The sequence below is a fragment of the Xenopus laevis genome, chromosome 6L (genome assembly GCF_017654675.1).
Source record: "Xenopus laevis strain J_2021 chromosome 6L, Xenopus_laevis_v10.1, whole genome shotgun sequence".
Taxonomy (NCBI): Eukaryota; Metazoa; Chordata; class Amphibia; order Anura; family Pipidae; genus Xenopus; species Xenopus laevis.
Window position 1 is genome coordinate 98,217,715 of NC_054381.1, and position 13,646 is coordinate 98,231,360.

Here is a 13,646-nt window from a genome sequence, read left to right on the forward strand (position 1 = left end):
CTAATGTGTTATGACATAAGTAGTCACCTGACGCGTTTCATGCCTCGTTCTGGCACTTCCTCAGAGGCATGAAATGCATCCGGTGACTACTTATATCATAATACACATGTTGTGTCTAAAAGATGATGCCTGTTTGCTGCTTTTAAAAGTCTGGTAATAAGGTTTTTTTTAAATTATTTACTGATTGATTGTATTTTGTGTGGAGTGCAATTGGAGACCAGTTCAGGAGGCACCTGTCTTGGCAGAAAGTATGTTCAGAAGGGAAGTCCAGGATTCAAAAACGCGAGTCTTTTCTATTGCTGAATTATTTCTGAACTATGGCAGACATGGTACAATGCAATACTACTTACATACTCAAACATATACAGAATCACATGGGCATTCAGATGCATTACATGTGCACTTACAGACAGGAACATAGTGCACATACAGACATACTGGCATTTACGAGGCTGGTTTTAGAGAAGGGAAGTAGGTGCCCTGCACCACAGACCTAATAAATGTACAGGTAACTTGCTTCTTCCTCAAACTACGGGGGCTGATGAAGTCAGGCATACACACTGAGAGATGCTTATTTGCAGTTCTGGCCATCCATATGCTGATACGATCATTTTCCCGGGTGCCAGCAATAGCTTACAGAGGCCCATTGAGCGAGGACATTGTCTGATGGATTTTTTAGTCCAAATATTAGCCAGGTAGGCCAATAAACTGCTGGATTACATCTGGAGGCGCCCTGCTAGCAGCTTATATCTGTGTTTGGCCAGCTTCAGCCTTCTGGTTTCATTCAACATTACGGGGCAGATTTACATATGGTCGAATATCGAGGGATAATTAACCCTCGATATTCGACTGCCGAATGTAAATCCTTCGACTTCGAATATCAAAGTCGAAGGATTTACCGCAATTAGTTCAATCGAACGAAAAATCGAACGATTCGAAGGATTTTAATCAATCGATCGAACGATTTTTCCACGACCAAAAAAAACCTTAGAAAGTCTATGGGGACCTTCCCTATAGGCTAACATTGAGGTTTGGTAGGTTTTAGGTGGCGAAGTAGGGGGTCGAAGTTTTTTTTAAAGAGACAGTACTTCGACTATCGAATGGTCGAATATTCAAACGATTTTTAGTTCGAATCGTTCTATTCGAAGTCGTAGTCGAAGTAGCCAATTCAATGGTCGAAGTAGCAAAAAAAAAAAAAAAACAATTGAAATTCGAAGTTTTTTTTATTCTATTCCTTCACTCGAGCAAAGTAAATGTGCCCCTACATGTTTAGCTGTAGCCATGGAGTCACAAACATAGTCAGAAACAGATATTTACTTAGGTAATGTAATAAATCACACAGTTTGCACTAGTATTAGTTACTCTAAACAACTCATTAGCTATTTATTATCAGATTCAACAGGAAACGTGCACAATTACTTTATTGCATATTTAAAGTGATATTGTCATGGGAAAACATGTTTTTTTCAAAACGCAGCAGTTAATGTGACCATTAACCTGAGTAAGTGCCCTTGTTAGGCACAAAATGCCTAGGGATTAGGGTTGCCACCTGGCTGGTATTTTACAAGCCTGGCCAGTAAAAATGATGGTTGATCCCAATGTTATGAATAGGGAAAAAATATAAATATATAGGAAGGCCAGTATTTCTTTCTAGAAAAGGTGGCAACACTAGTTAGGCTGTTAATGTCCTTATAAAAGATTTTCTCATTTTTAAACTATTTTCACTACTGTTTCTATTTTTGATAGCTCTCACACTTGGTAAACTATGGACCAGGGTTCAACCAACTGAGCCCATCTGTCATTTAGCCATCAAGGCTGTAGAACATTTTCAATTGTTATTGTCCGTATATTTTTGGAGACGAGCCTATACACACTGGTCATTGACTAAAATAACAATCTATCGCTGTGGTCCCGCTTTTGACGGCCGGTTCTGAGATAGAACGTTTTAAAATGGCCTTTCCATCCACGTGACAAATGTGTCTTCTCAAACAGAGGCCTTTATTTTATTCACATACAGCTCCATGCGGCCAGCGCATCTTTACCAGCAGTGCCCGCGCTTCTATTAATATATCAGGCCAGAGTTAACTACTGACTATTCACGATACGAGCTCATTTTCCTGCCACGTGATTAGACCAAAAAAAGAAGCGGGAGCCTTAAAATTCCAGACAGCAATGCCGGCAAATCACCTCCCCATATTTGCTTAGAACTATACTTCCCAGCAAGCAGCGCGCGCGACCGTACGTCATTGCGTTGCGAGTTACGCGCGCTAGCGCAGTGGAAACGGAGGGCAGGCGGATAGCGAGGAGAAGAGGCCTGAAAACGCGCGCGCGCAGCTGTTCCGGGGGCAACGGAAGCTAACCCGTGCGTGTTTTCCCTCTTCCACAGGGACTGCTTTAGGCTCGGTATAGCGCTGTGCAACTGAGCGGTGCCTGTCGGGAGTTCTTGCTCCGCAGTTGTATTAGTGAGGGCGCAGGCGGGAGAGGACCTCGGGCCAAGAGTGACCCGAACAGGGTCCTGCTGAACAACCAAATGGCGGCAGCCGGAGGAGGAGGCCCTGGTGGTCCAGGAACCGGGGGCAAAATACGCAGTAGGAGATATCACTTGAGTTCCGGCAGGACTCCGTACAGCAAGAGCCGGCAGCAGCAGCAGGTTTGTGAAGGGGTGGCCGGGACACGTGAGCTTATCCCCATAGTGATTCCTTGCTAGAGGCAGCGATTCTACCAGAGAACTTCACTTTCTTAGAGGTGGCCCGCAATTCTGAGCGAGTCCACCTTTCCCGGGGGTGTAGCAAGTTGGTGTATAGTGAGGAGTCGTGCCGTTCCACACTAGCTGCGGCTCGACATGCTTCCTTCTGGCTCGGCTCTTTCCAGGCCACGTTCCTACCTGATGCTCCATCTTTCTACTGATTACTCTTTAATATCGCCATAATAGCAGCGCCTGTCACGCTTCCAACTGCTCACCAGTTTTACGTGCTCAACCGGGTTCCCCTGGTGTCCTCATTCACTGTGTGTGACTCATTAGCCAATTAAAATTGCCGCTTTACGTTGATAGGGCAAAGAGAACAACTGGCTGCCCTCCAGCCTTTCACATTCAACCTCGGCTTCTGGAAAACATCTTTTATAAGTGCCTGTGTAGTATAGGCAGCAATTTAATTAGTATTAAGCCTGTCTGCATTCTATATCACAATCAAGGATTTGGGAAGTGCCAGTGACTTGAAGTTTACTCGCCTGGCAGATTATTTCCCTTGCTTTACAGCTGCTTTCTGGATACTTTGTAATATTTGCAAATCATTGTGTATTAGGCAAATATTTAATTGTACTTGTTTATAATGAATATGGAAAAAAATTCAAAAATCAAGTTTTGAGGGTTATGGGGTTTTTTTTTCTCTTATGCCTTCTCTAATTCAGGGTTGATTATTTTTGGTGTCCTCTGTTCACATATACAAAGTTTCTGAATCCGGGGAGGTTCATCAGTCAGCATATAGCCTTTGTTTTGTTCTTTTGCTGATGGCACCCATTTCACTATACTGAAAGCCAACTTGAAAAAGAGTGTATTGTATTTTCTTTCCGCAAACTGGTTTGTAAAGGAATATTGTCCATGTTCTGTGTAATGGCACCTCTGGATGGATGGTATATGTTTGTATGTATGTATGTATATGTGTATATAGGCTCGAGTTTAGGAGCCGAAACGTCGGAATAAAAACCGTCCTGTGAGTGCAGTTCTTTTCAGGTTGGAAATATATATATATATATATATATATATATATATATATATATATATATATATATATATATATATATATATATATATATTCCACAAACATCAAAGAACCGGCACACCCATGTACAAATAATTCACTTTTTTATTATATCATAGTCCCAAAAGCTCCCAACGAGGACCGAAACGACTGATGTAATAAAAAGGGAATTATTTCTACATGGGTATGCCGGTTCTTTGGTGTTCGTGGATATATACATATTTTAACCCTGCACCCCATTCCACTTATAATGCCAAAACCATAGTATAAAATACATTTAGTGAATTGGAACAAATTTATCATTTCTTGTGAAACAGAAATGTAAGGCAACACTGACAGATCCTGATTTTGTCAAAGTAATAAGCACCCAGTTATTAGACCTGTAAAAGGTATGTAAAACATTCTTAGTGGAACACGAGATTACTTGAAAAATCAAATGATTTTTCTAGATTATTAAATTGGCTAGTGAGCATTTATCCACATGTACTGCTGTAAAACTGAATATCCAGAATATTTTGTATGGGTGCAAAATATAACTACCTGGCAAGACCAACAGGTCGGGAATTTACTTTTACAATAAAGGTGAATCTGTGAACAATTGGACCATATCTAAAATAGCCAGCTTGGCTAATGAAGTTTCTAAATACTGAACTGTGGTTAAACTGTCACAGGCCATACAGATAAATTATTTTTGTAGTGTGATTGTGGGTATGAAGTAGGTGGCATCTTCAAGTGAAGCTCGTGTACTATTTTTTTTTTTTTTTTTAGCTAGCATATCTTGTGACAATTATGCTATGATCTAATGCTGCTGGGGGCTGCCACAATTTGCTCTTGTTAAGAACGCCAATCTATAAAAGGTCAGAGGAGATCACCTACACCGAGCCCGCACTGACTAGTTACAGCAAAAATCCACAGTGTTGTGGTCCACTAGTGGGGAAAGTTCTCTGGAGAGATGCAACTGTTCTTGTGTCCCATGCATTACTGCATGATCTTCAGATATGCGCGAACACGTCCTACCACCCAAGGAACTCCATCAGTTGTATCCTCGTTGATTTGTCCAATCAGAATTTCTATAAACAGACCTATCTGATAGAATGTATGAAAGTTAAAATTGACTTCCTTGGTGAGGTACCCATTTATCATACTTTCTTGGTGAATGCGTTGTCTGTTAAGGATGCTTTGTGCGACTGCTTACTTTCGATCTCATTTAACTTTCTTACACTATAGGGCTGCGTCCATCTTGTTTTGTTTCTGCGCTATTATTCTTTAGTTGATGACTGAGTAAATGTATGCAAGCCCTTTGTTTAAGAGGAAACTACCCCCTCCACCCCCCCTTTTTTTTATTTATTTTGTTTACACAAGCTCATTCAGTTGGGCTTGTGTAGAAAAGTTACTCTTCCTGATATAAGTATAGTTTTCTTTACATATACCTAATTCCACAGACTGAAACCTTGATAACTCAAAACAAGTTATTTCTATTTCCTTTAAACAATCAAACTGTGTTCTATGTGTGCCCACATTTATCCTGGGCCCCTCACATGTCCACAGTATGCATGTATCAACATTGTTTATTTTTTTAAATTTTTTTCTAGGTATAAATGGACTTTAGCTTGGGATGGGAAAATCACTTTATTATTGGGGTTCATTCACCTTGGCTTGTGTGCAACATTAATGGGATACTGTCTTGGGGAAAAAATTTTTTTTTTCAAAATGAACCAGTTAAAAGTGCTGCTCCAGCAGAATTCTGCACTGAAATCCATTTCTCAAAAGAGCAAACAGAACTTTTTATTTTCAATTTTGAAATCTGACATGGGGCTAGACATTTTGTCAATTTCCCAGCAGCCCCTGGTCATGTGACTTGTGCCTGCACTTTAGGAGAGAAATGCTTTCTGTCAGGCTGCTGTTTTTCCATCTCAATGTAACTGAATGTGTTTCAGTGGGACATGGGTTTTTACTATTGAGTGCTGTTCTTATATCTACCAAGCAGCTGTTATCTTCTGTTAGGGAGCTGCTATCTGGTTACCTTCCCATTGTTCTTTTGTTTGGCTGCTGGGGGGGGGAAAGGGAGGGGGTGATATCACTCCAACTTGCAGTAAAAAGTGATTGAAGTTTATCAGAGCACAAGTCACATGACTTGGGGCAGCTGGGAAATTGACAAAATGTCTAGCCCCATGTCAGATTTCAAAATTGAATATAAAAAAAATCTGTGCTCTTTTGAGAAATGGATTTCAGTGCAGAATTCTGCTGGAGCAGCACTATTAACCGATTCATTTTGATTTTTCCCATGACAGTATCCCTTTAAGGTGGGAGAAGGTGTGACAGGGCCATCCTGTGATTGTTAGTTCATTTGATATGCTAGATACAAAAGAGAAGCTTTGTGATCAACTTGTTTACTTAATTGACTTAATATCTTATCAGCCTCTTTTAAGAATTTCAGTCTATAGGTCTGATGATGAAAATTAACAAGCAAACTACCTTATGTACTGCTTCTATCCAGAACGCAGGATGAGAAACTACACCTCTGCAGTCCACATATCTGCTGCCTTCTGTGTCTGCACCTGGACCCACACTGTTGGCTTGGGTACAGACGCGAGGGGAATTCGGCACCAAAACATGCAAGTATGGATTTCTGTGCCTAAATCCACGCTGTCTGTTCCATGAGCTTCATAAGACATCAGATATGAACTGGAGGGGGGGCTGTTTGTTGTCCTGTATTATACACAGGCTTGGAAACAGCCCAGTGTGGCATCTAAACCCTCAAAATAAATTCTTGTAAATTTTTGGGTGCGCTTCTAAGCAATTTTTCAGTTTATATTTCTGGATTTCACAATATTTGCAATTTTTACATCGAGATTAAAACTGCTTACATGTAGTGCAGATTTATTCTACCAACTAGTCTTAATAGAACTGATTAGCAGGTTGTGCTTTCTAGCAACATTTGTCTGCTGATTCTTCTTTACCCAGATGTGTAAGAGGGCACACAATGAGTAAATAGTGTATGCATATCCACACTTTTTGTGTAGAGACTTTCCATTCTTGAAGCCGTAATTTAACTTGAGCATGCATCTCCTTTTTGCTTATTTCTTTCACTGATGCATGTTGCCCGTAGCACTCCCTTGCAGTCCTCGGAGGAATATTCAAGCTTTTTTGGAATAGTGGATCACTTGTAAAAGGCAAATATTCTTGGAACATGTTATTACCAGCATAAAGGTGTTCTCTGTAGGATTTTGATGCTTGTGGACCGAAGGTTTGAGCAGACCATCACTTGAATGTAGGCTCTTTTAGGACTCTCACACATAGGTGCTTACAAATGCTTACTGAGAGTGTAAAAATCAATATAATTTTTTTAAACACCTTTTCGATTTTGGTGAGTTGCAAATGTGCAATAAAATACATTTCTGAATGCACGAGTACAAACAGGCTGAAAATAATGGAATCAGCTGCTGCTTTTAGGTGCGCTCAAACCTGCATCTGAAGCAGTTCGGAGGCCCAAGAAGCTCAAGTGTAAGAGTCCTTATAGAAGTCATTTCATAGTCTGAAGTATCTAGGCTTCTCTTATCCTCTTATTCTCTCCATATGCAAAGTGCATGTGCTGTATTTTTTATTTTTTTTCCCCTTCTCTGGATCTCTCAAATGCGCACAGATTCTGTTCTTCGCTTCTGGATTTTTCCTTCTTGATTCATACAGGCCTATTAAGACTCTTCTTTCACTAATTACCATCCTACTTCCCTATTTCTGATAACCTCTAGAATCCTGAATCGCCTGGTCTTGCGTCATTTTCTTCACACTTATAATCTGTTATTACAATCCCTATTACCGTATATACTCGAGTATAAGCCGACCCGCGTATAAGCCCAGGTACCTAATAAGTATAAGCCTAGACACAACTACAGCCCCGTCTCCCAGCAGCGCACATTCCGCCAAAGCGACCCCCCCCCCCCAGCGATCAACCGGACTTCTTTGCAAAGTTGATGGTGACAGAGAATTGCCAAACGGATTACTGTGTGCATTGTCCCACTGTCCCACTACCATGTGCAGAGGGTGCTGTGTGATATTGCCATCACTGTTAATCCTTCATATAACCAACAGAGGGCGCTGTGTGATATTGCAGTCACTGTTATTCTTTCATATAACAGAGGGCGCTGTGTGATATTGCAGTCACTGTTATTCTTTCATATAACCAACAGAGGGCGCTGTGTGATATTGCAGTCACTGTTATTCTTTCATATAACAACAGAGGGCGCTGTGTGATATTGCAGTCACCGTTATTCTTTCATATAACCAACAGAGGGCGCTGTGTGATATTGCAGTCACTGTTATTCTTTCATATAACCAACAGATGGCGCTGTGTGATATTGCAGTCACTGTTATTCATTCATATAACCAACAGAGGGGGCTGTGTGATAGTGCAGTCACCGTTATTCTTTCATATAACCAACAGAGGGCGCTGTGTGATATTGCAGTCACTGTTATTCTTTCGTATAACCAACAGATGGCGCTGTGTGATATTGCAGGCACTGTTATTCATTCATATAACCAACAGAGGGGGCTGTGTGATATTGCAGTCACTGTTATTCTTTCATATATCCAACAGAGGGCGCTGTGTGATATTGCATTCACTGTTAATCTTTCATATAGCCAACAGAGGGTGCACTGTTATTCTTTCATATAACCAACAGATGGCGCTGTGTGACATTGCAGTCTGTTCTTTCATATAACCAACAGAGGGCGCACTGTTATTCTTTCATATAACCAGCAGAGGGTGCTGTGTGATATTGCAGTCACTTATTCTTTCATATAACCAACAGATGGCGCTGTGTGATATTGCAGTCACTGTTATTCTTTCATATAACCAACAGAGGGCGCTGTGTGTGATATTGCAGTCTCTCCCCAAGTGAACTGTTGGTATAGGAATGATTAAAAGTGACTGCAATCTCAGCTACTGCCCGCTGACTCGAGTATAAGCTGAGGTAGACTTTTTCAGCACATTTTGGATGCTGTAAAACTCGGCTTATACTCGAGTCTATACGGTATATTATCCCTATTATTGCTTACAGAGGCAACCTTGTATGAAGGTGCAAGTGATCTCTTCTCTCTTAATGTGCAGATCTCTGCCTGATTTGGTACAAGTCAGTTGATTCAATTAAGATTGTACAGTGTGTCTGCTGAGGCCAATCTGTTAAGGGCTGCATTGACACACCTATGTGGGTCGGCCCGAAAGGATTTTTGAACCTACCTGCTATCCTGCCAATTATCAGTAAGAAGACAGGTCCTCCTGTGGGGCCTGTGTATGGCTACCTTTATACTCTTTATTTTATCTTCATTTGACTATACATGTATAGGAACCATTATCTGGAAACCCATTATCAAGAAGGCTCCAAATTACAGAAAGGCTGTCTCCTATAGGCTCAGTTTTATCCAAATTTTGTTAAAATTTCCCTTTTCTCTGTAAAAATAACCTTGATCCAAACTAAGAAATCATTAATCCATATTGGAAGCAAAACCAGTCTATTGGGTTTATTTGATGTTTACATGATTTTCTATTAGATTTAAGGTATGAAGATCCAAATGATGGAATATGTTATCCGAAAAACCCCAGGTCCTGTGCGTTCTGTTTCAGGTCTCATACCTGTACTGATATCCCCTTTTAATGCATGTTTCCTTGTAGCATCCTCGAACTCTTACCTTTCTAAGTGATCCATGTAAGTCTCCTATGTTCAACATGGGGGAGCCTTAAAGGAGAAACAAACCCCTTATTAAAAAAAACCCCTACCCCACATAGACCCTCAGCCCCCCCCCCCCCAGCCTAGCTGCTACCCTGGGCAAATGCCCCTAACTTTTACTTACCCCTCGGTGCAGATCCAGGTATCAAGAGTTCACAGCAGCCATCTTCCGGGTCTTCAGTAATCTGACAATGAGACTGGCGTGGAGGCGCATGCACAGTTGGAGCAATTTCCCAGTCCACTGAGCATGCGTCAAAATTGCCAAAGAGCCGGAAGAAGACACAGACCCCGAAGATGGCTGCTGTGAACTCTGATCCCTGAATTTACACCGAAGGGTAAGTAAAAAGTTAGGGGCATTTGCCCGGGGTAGCAGCTAGGCTGGGGGGAACAGGTAGGGGCGTTTATGGGGGGTAGGGTTTTTTTTAATAAGGGGTTTGTTTCTCCTTTAAGATTCTGTACTGGGCCCTTCCTTTGGGAGACCTCATCCATTTATTTGACGAAGTATCATTTGTATGCAGATTATATCCAAATAGACACAATTCAGTCTAAACTCTTCTGCTTGAATCCCCCTGCTCTTGGAAACGGGCTGATGTGTGATATATATCTTTAGATTGCGGAAGGCAGCGGATGGGCTTTTCTTGACCCATCTGTTTTAATATGAGAAATTGTAGTCAATGGATCTGTCAAGAAATGTGATGTGTAAAGAATCTAAACAGCCTCCTGTGGCTCTACTTTACATTAAAGGGAAACACCTAAACCTCTTGGTTCCGAAGACTCTCGACCCATAAATGCTCTTTAGACTGAAAAGCATGTATTCCAGAGGTTTTAGGCATTTGAAATGGAGCACGGTCACAGAAAGCAGATTGTTGCAAACTTTAAAAGACTGAAAAGCACTCCGCTACTAGGGATGGGCGAATTGGACCCCTTTTGCTTCACCAAAATTTTGCCGCCATTGAAAATTTGCCAAAATGCATTAAAGTTTATGGGCGACAATCTTTATGACGCGCGTTGAATTTTTTTCTCCGATTGGAGTCTATAAGCTCATCTTATTTGCTTATCCCCTACTCTGCTTTATTTGCTTATCCCCTACTCTGCTTTAAAGTTGCGATAGCACCAGTAAGAGAATTATAGCTGTATTTTTGCTTTCTGTTCATGTGATACAAGGCAGCAGATAACTTTCATGCTGCTTTTAATAGTTCCACCAACTTGCCAAGAAACAAATATCCTATCCATAATACCCCCTGGCATAACCCCAAGGGGGTGGTTGACAGTGTTTGTCTTTGTTCCAGTTTTGTTTATTTTTATTATTCACGCATGTCACTCCAGTTTCCAAACTATACAGCGTTCTGCTGCAACTTTTCATATAAAATTCTGCTGATAGGTAGATTTACTTAAAAAAACATTGTCAAAGTGTAGTGACTACTGTAGTTTAGAACGATACTTCAGTACAGTTCTAAGCTAAATAGTGGCAAATAGTTTTGTAGTGCTGGAGTGGATGAAATCTGCTGTCTCCTGCTATTTGTAGCCTTTGTAGCTTGTATGACATGCTTCATGGGAAATTATCAGCATTAACTACTGTTAATTGAAGCACAGGCCAATGTGCAGAGGACTAGCCATAAGGTTCAAGTTGAATGGAATGTCTTCTCCAGCATATTACAGCTGGTAAACAAGAAACCCAAACTACATGTGCTGCATTCCATTGATTTAGTTAGAAAATTCTGGCCATTGTAGACACACACACACAAGTGCCATGGCACAGTCATGTGTCCCCTGTTTAAATCAGTGAGAAATGCCCTGGTAGAAAACCCTGGCATTATCCAGTAGCATTTCAGACTGAAAAGTGCCAGTAATGCGGCTTTCAATAATTATCGCATGATGGTATTTTGTGTTCTTATTAACTTTAAAAATAACCCCATTTATTGGTGCTCTTCTTAAAGGGCAATGAACACCGAATTCACTGTGGGATACCAATATGTTGGGTGGAATCGCATAAGGTGTTGCATTTATAAACAACTTCTTTTGAGCTTTAGTTCTCTTTGTGGCCTACTAATATGAGGTACTTTGTTAAAAATACAGTAATCAAATCCTTAAGCTGGTCATATATAAACTACCAGATTTCACTTTTTTTTTCTAAAAGAAGGTCAGAGGGGCCCCATACTCTAGGTCCGTAAGCTGCTTACTTAGTCTATAGGGACCAAGGCAGAAGTAATTATCAGCCTACGTATAGCCACCCAACTCTGATGAGGACACTTCACACTTATTTCTCATGTTAATTTTTCAGTGCATTGTTAATCCATTCACAATTAATGTGCTTTTTCACTGCCTAACTCTTGTAGGGTATCATCAGCCGTGTCACGGATACTGTCAAGAGCATTGTTCCTGGATGGTTGCAGAAGTATTTTAACAAACAAGAAGAGGAACATGACCGAGTACATAGTGCAAGTGAAGTAATTGTGAATGATACTGAGGCTAGAGAAAATAATGCTGAACACCATATCTATGTTGTTGATGATGATGATGACGAAGAAGGAAATTCTCCCACTGATGGCAGAGTCACTCCTGAGCCAATTATTAATGTTGATGAAGAAGGTGTGTGTATAGGTATCATGTATTATTTCTTCACTGCTTACTTTAAATGGGAACTGTTGTGAAAATGTAATATAAGCTTCATCATGCTGAACTGACAACATTTCTAAATATAATCAGCTACAAATTCTGAACTGTTATTGAAATATTCTAGCTAATCTTCATTGACCCCCTCTCAGAATCTCTTTTCAGGCAAGATTTGGGGTAAATCGTAAAATCCGGTATATCTTTAAAGGGGGCTGCTTTTGCCTAGAAAATGTATTAGAACTCACTCTAGTAACATCGCCAGATATCATGTCTCTCTACATGCAGGATTTTTGCCAAAATCGGTTATTTTGTTAGATTTTGCTTGTACTATAATCCGTTATTTAAGTGATCTCTAAAACATCTGCTAGGAAAGGCAACCCCCCTAATATATTTTGGATCTCTCAATGAAAATCTGACTCCCAACTCTTGCATAAACAGGAATGGAGAGAAACAGATGCTGTGGGATAGTGAAGGTAAACCTGATTGTTTCAGAAACTGCATAATTTTCAATTGTATTTAGAAAGTTTATTTCAATTAGATGACACTAATTGAATTTTCATCTTTGCAATGGGTCCCCTTTAAAGGAACAGTAACATCAAAAAATAAGTAATAATTAATGAAAATATAATGCAGTGTTGCCCTGCACTGGTAAAACTGGTGTGTTTGCTTAAACACTACTATTGTTTATATAAATAAGCTGCTGTATAGCAATGGGGGCAGCCATTCAAAGGAGAAAAGGCTCAGGTTACACAGCAGATAGCAAATAAGCTCTGTTTGTCTAATGGTGTTATCTGTTAATTAGTTAACCTGTGCCATGTTGCCGTTTTTCAATTTTCGCTATTGCTCCACAGCAGCTTGTTTATATGAACTATAGTAGTGTTTCTAAAGCAAACAGATTAGTTTTACCAGTGCAGGGCAACATTACATGATATTTTCATTACTTTAAAATAGGGATGCACCGAATCCACTATTTTGGATTCGGCCGAACCCCCGAATCCTTCACGAAGGATTTGGCCGAATCTGAATTTGCATATGCAAATTGGGGGTGGGAAGGGGAAAACATTTTTTACTTCCTTGTTTTGTGACAAAAAGTCACGTGATTTCCCTCTCCGCCCCTAATTTGCATATGCAAATTAGGATTCGGGTTCGGCCGGACAGAAGGATTCAGCCGAATCCGAACCCTGCTGAAAAAGGCCGAATCACGAACCGTATCCTGGGTGCATCCCTACTATAAAACACTTACATTTTTTGGTGTTACTGTTCCGTTAAGCACTGCATTCTGACAAAATTACTTTGCTGAAACTGTATACTCTCATGAACATGACACACTGAGGTTGCACAACACATGAACCTTTATGCACTTTTTATTAATTACTAGCCTAAACTAAACACATACCTGCATACCATAGATTCCTGTGGAACCTTTGCGGAATAGCCACATTGATTAATGGCTCTGCTCGTTTTGTGTAGAATATGGTCCTAAACAGGAGAACACAGCTAAAATTGAATTGAGATTTATGCAAGGGAAAGGTTATTCTGCTACCATTGTCCA

The 13,646-nt window shown here is 40.5% G+C and overlaps 1 protein-coding gene across 3 annotated transcripts in view; it reads left to right on the plus strand.

Moving 5' to 3' along the window:
* Window positions 1-2,129: 2,129 nt before the first annotated feature.
* nup153.L (nucleoporin 153kDa L homeolog) overlaps window positions 2,130-13,646 on the plus strand; it is a 63,271-nt gene continuing 51,754 nt past the window's right edge. Inside the window, exons 1-2 of one of the 3 annotated variants that reach the window (XM_041565316.1) lie at window positions 2,130-2,650; window positions 11,818-12,082. In XM_041565316.1, the coding sequence (XP_041421250.1) occupies window positions 2,531-2,650; window positions 11,818-12,082 (385 nt within the window). In that variant the 5' untranslated portion in view covers window positions 2,130-2,530. 3 annotated transcript variants of the gene reach the window in all.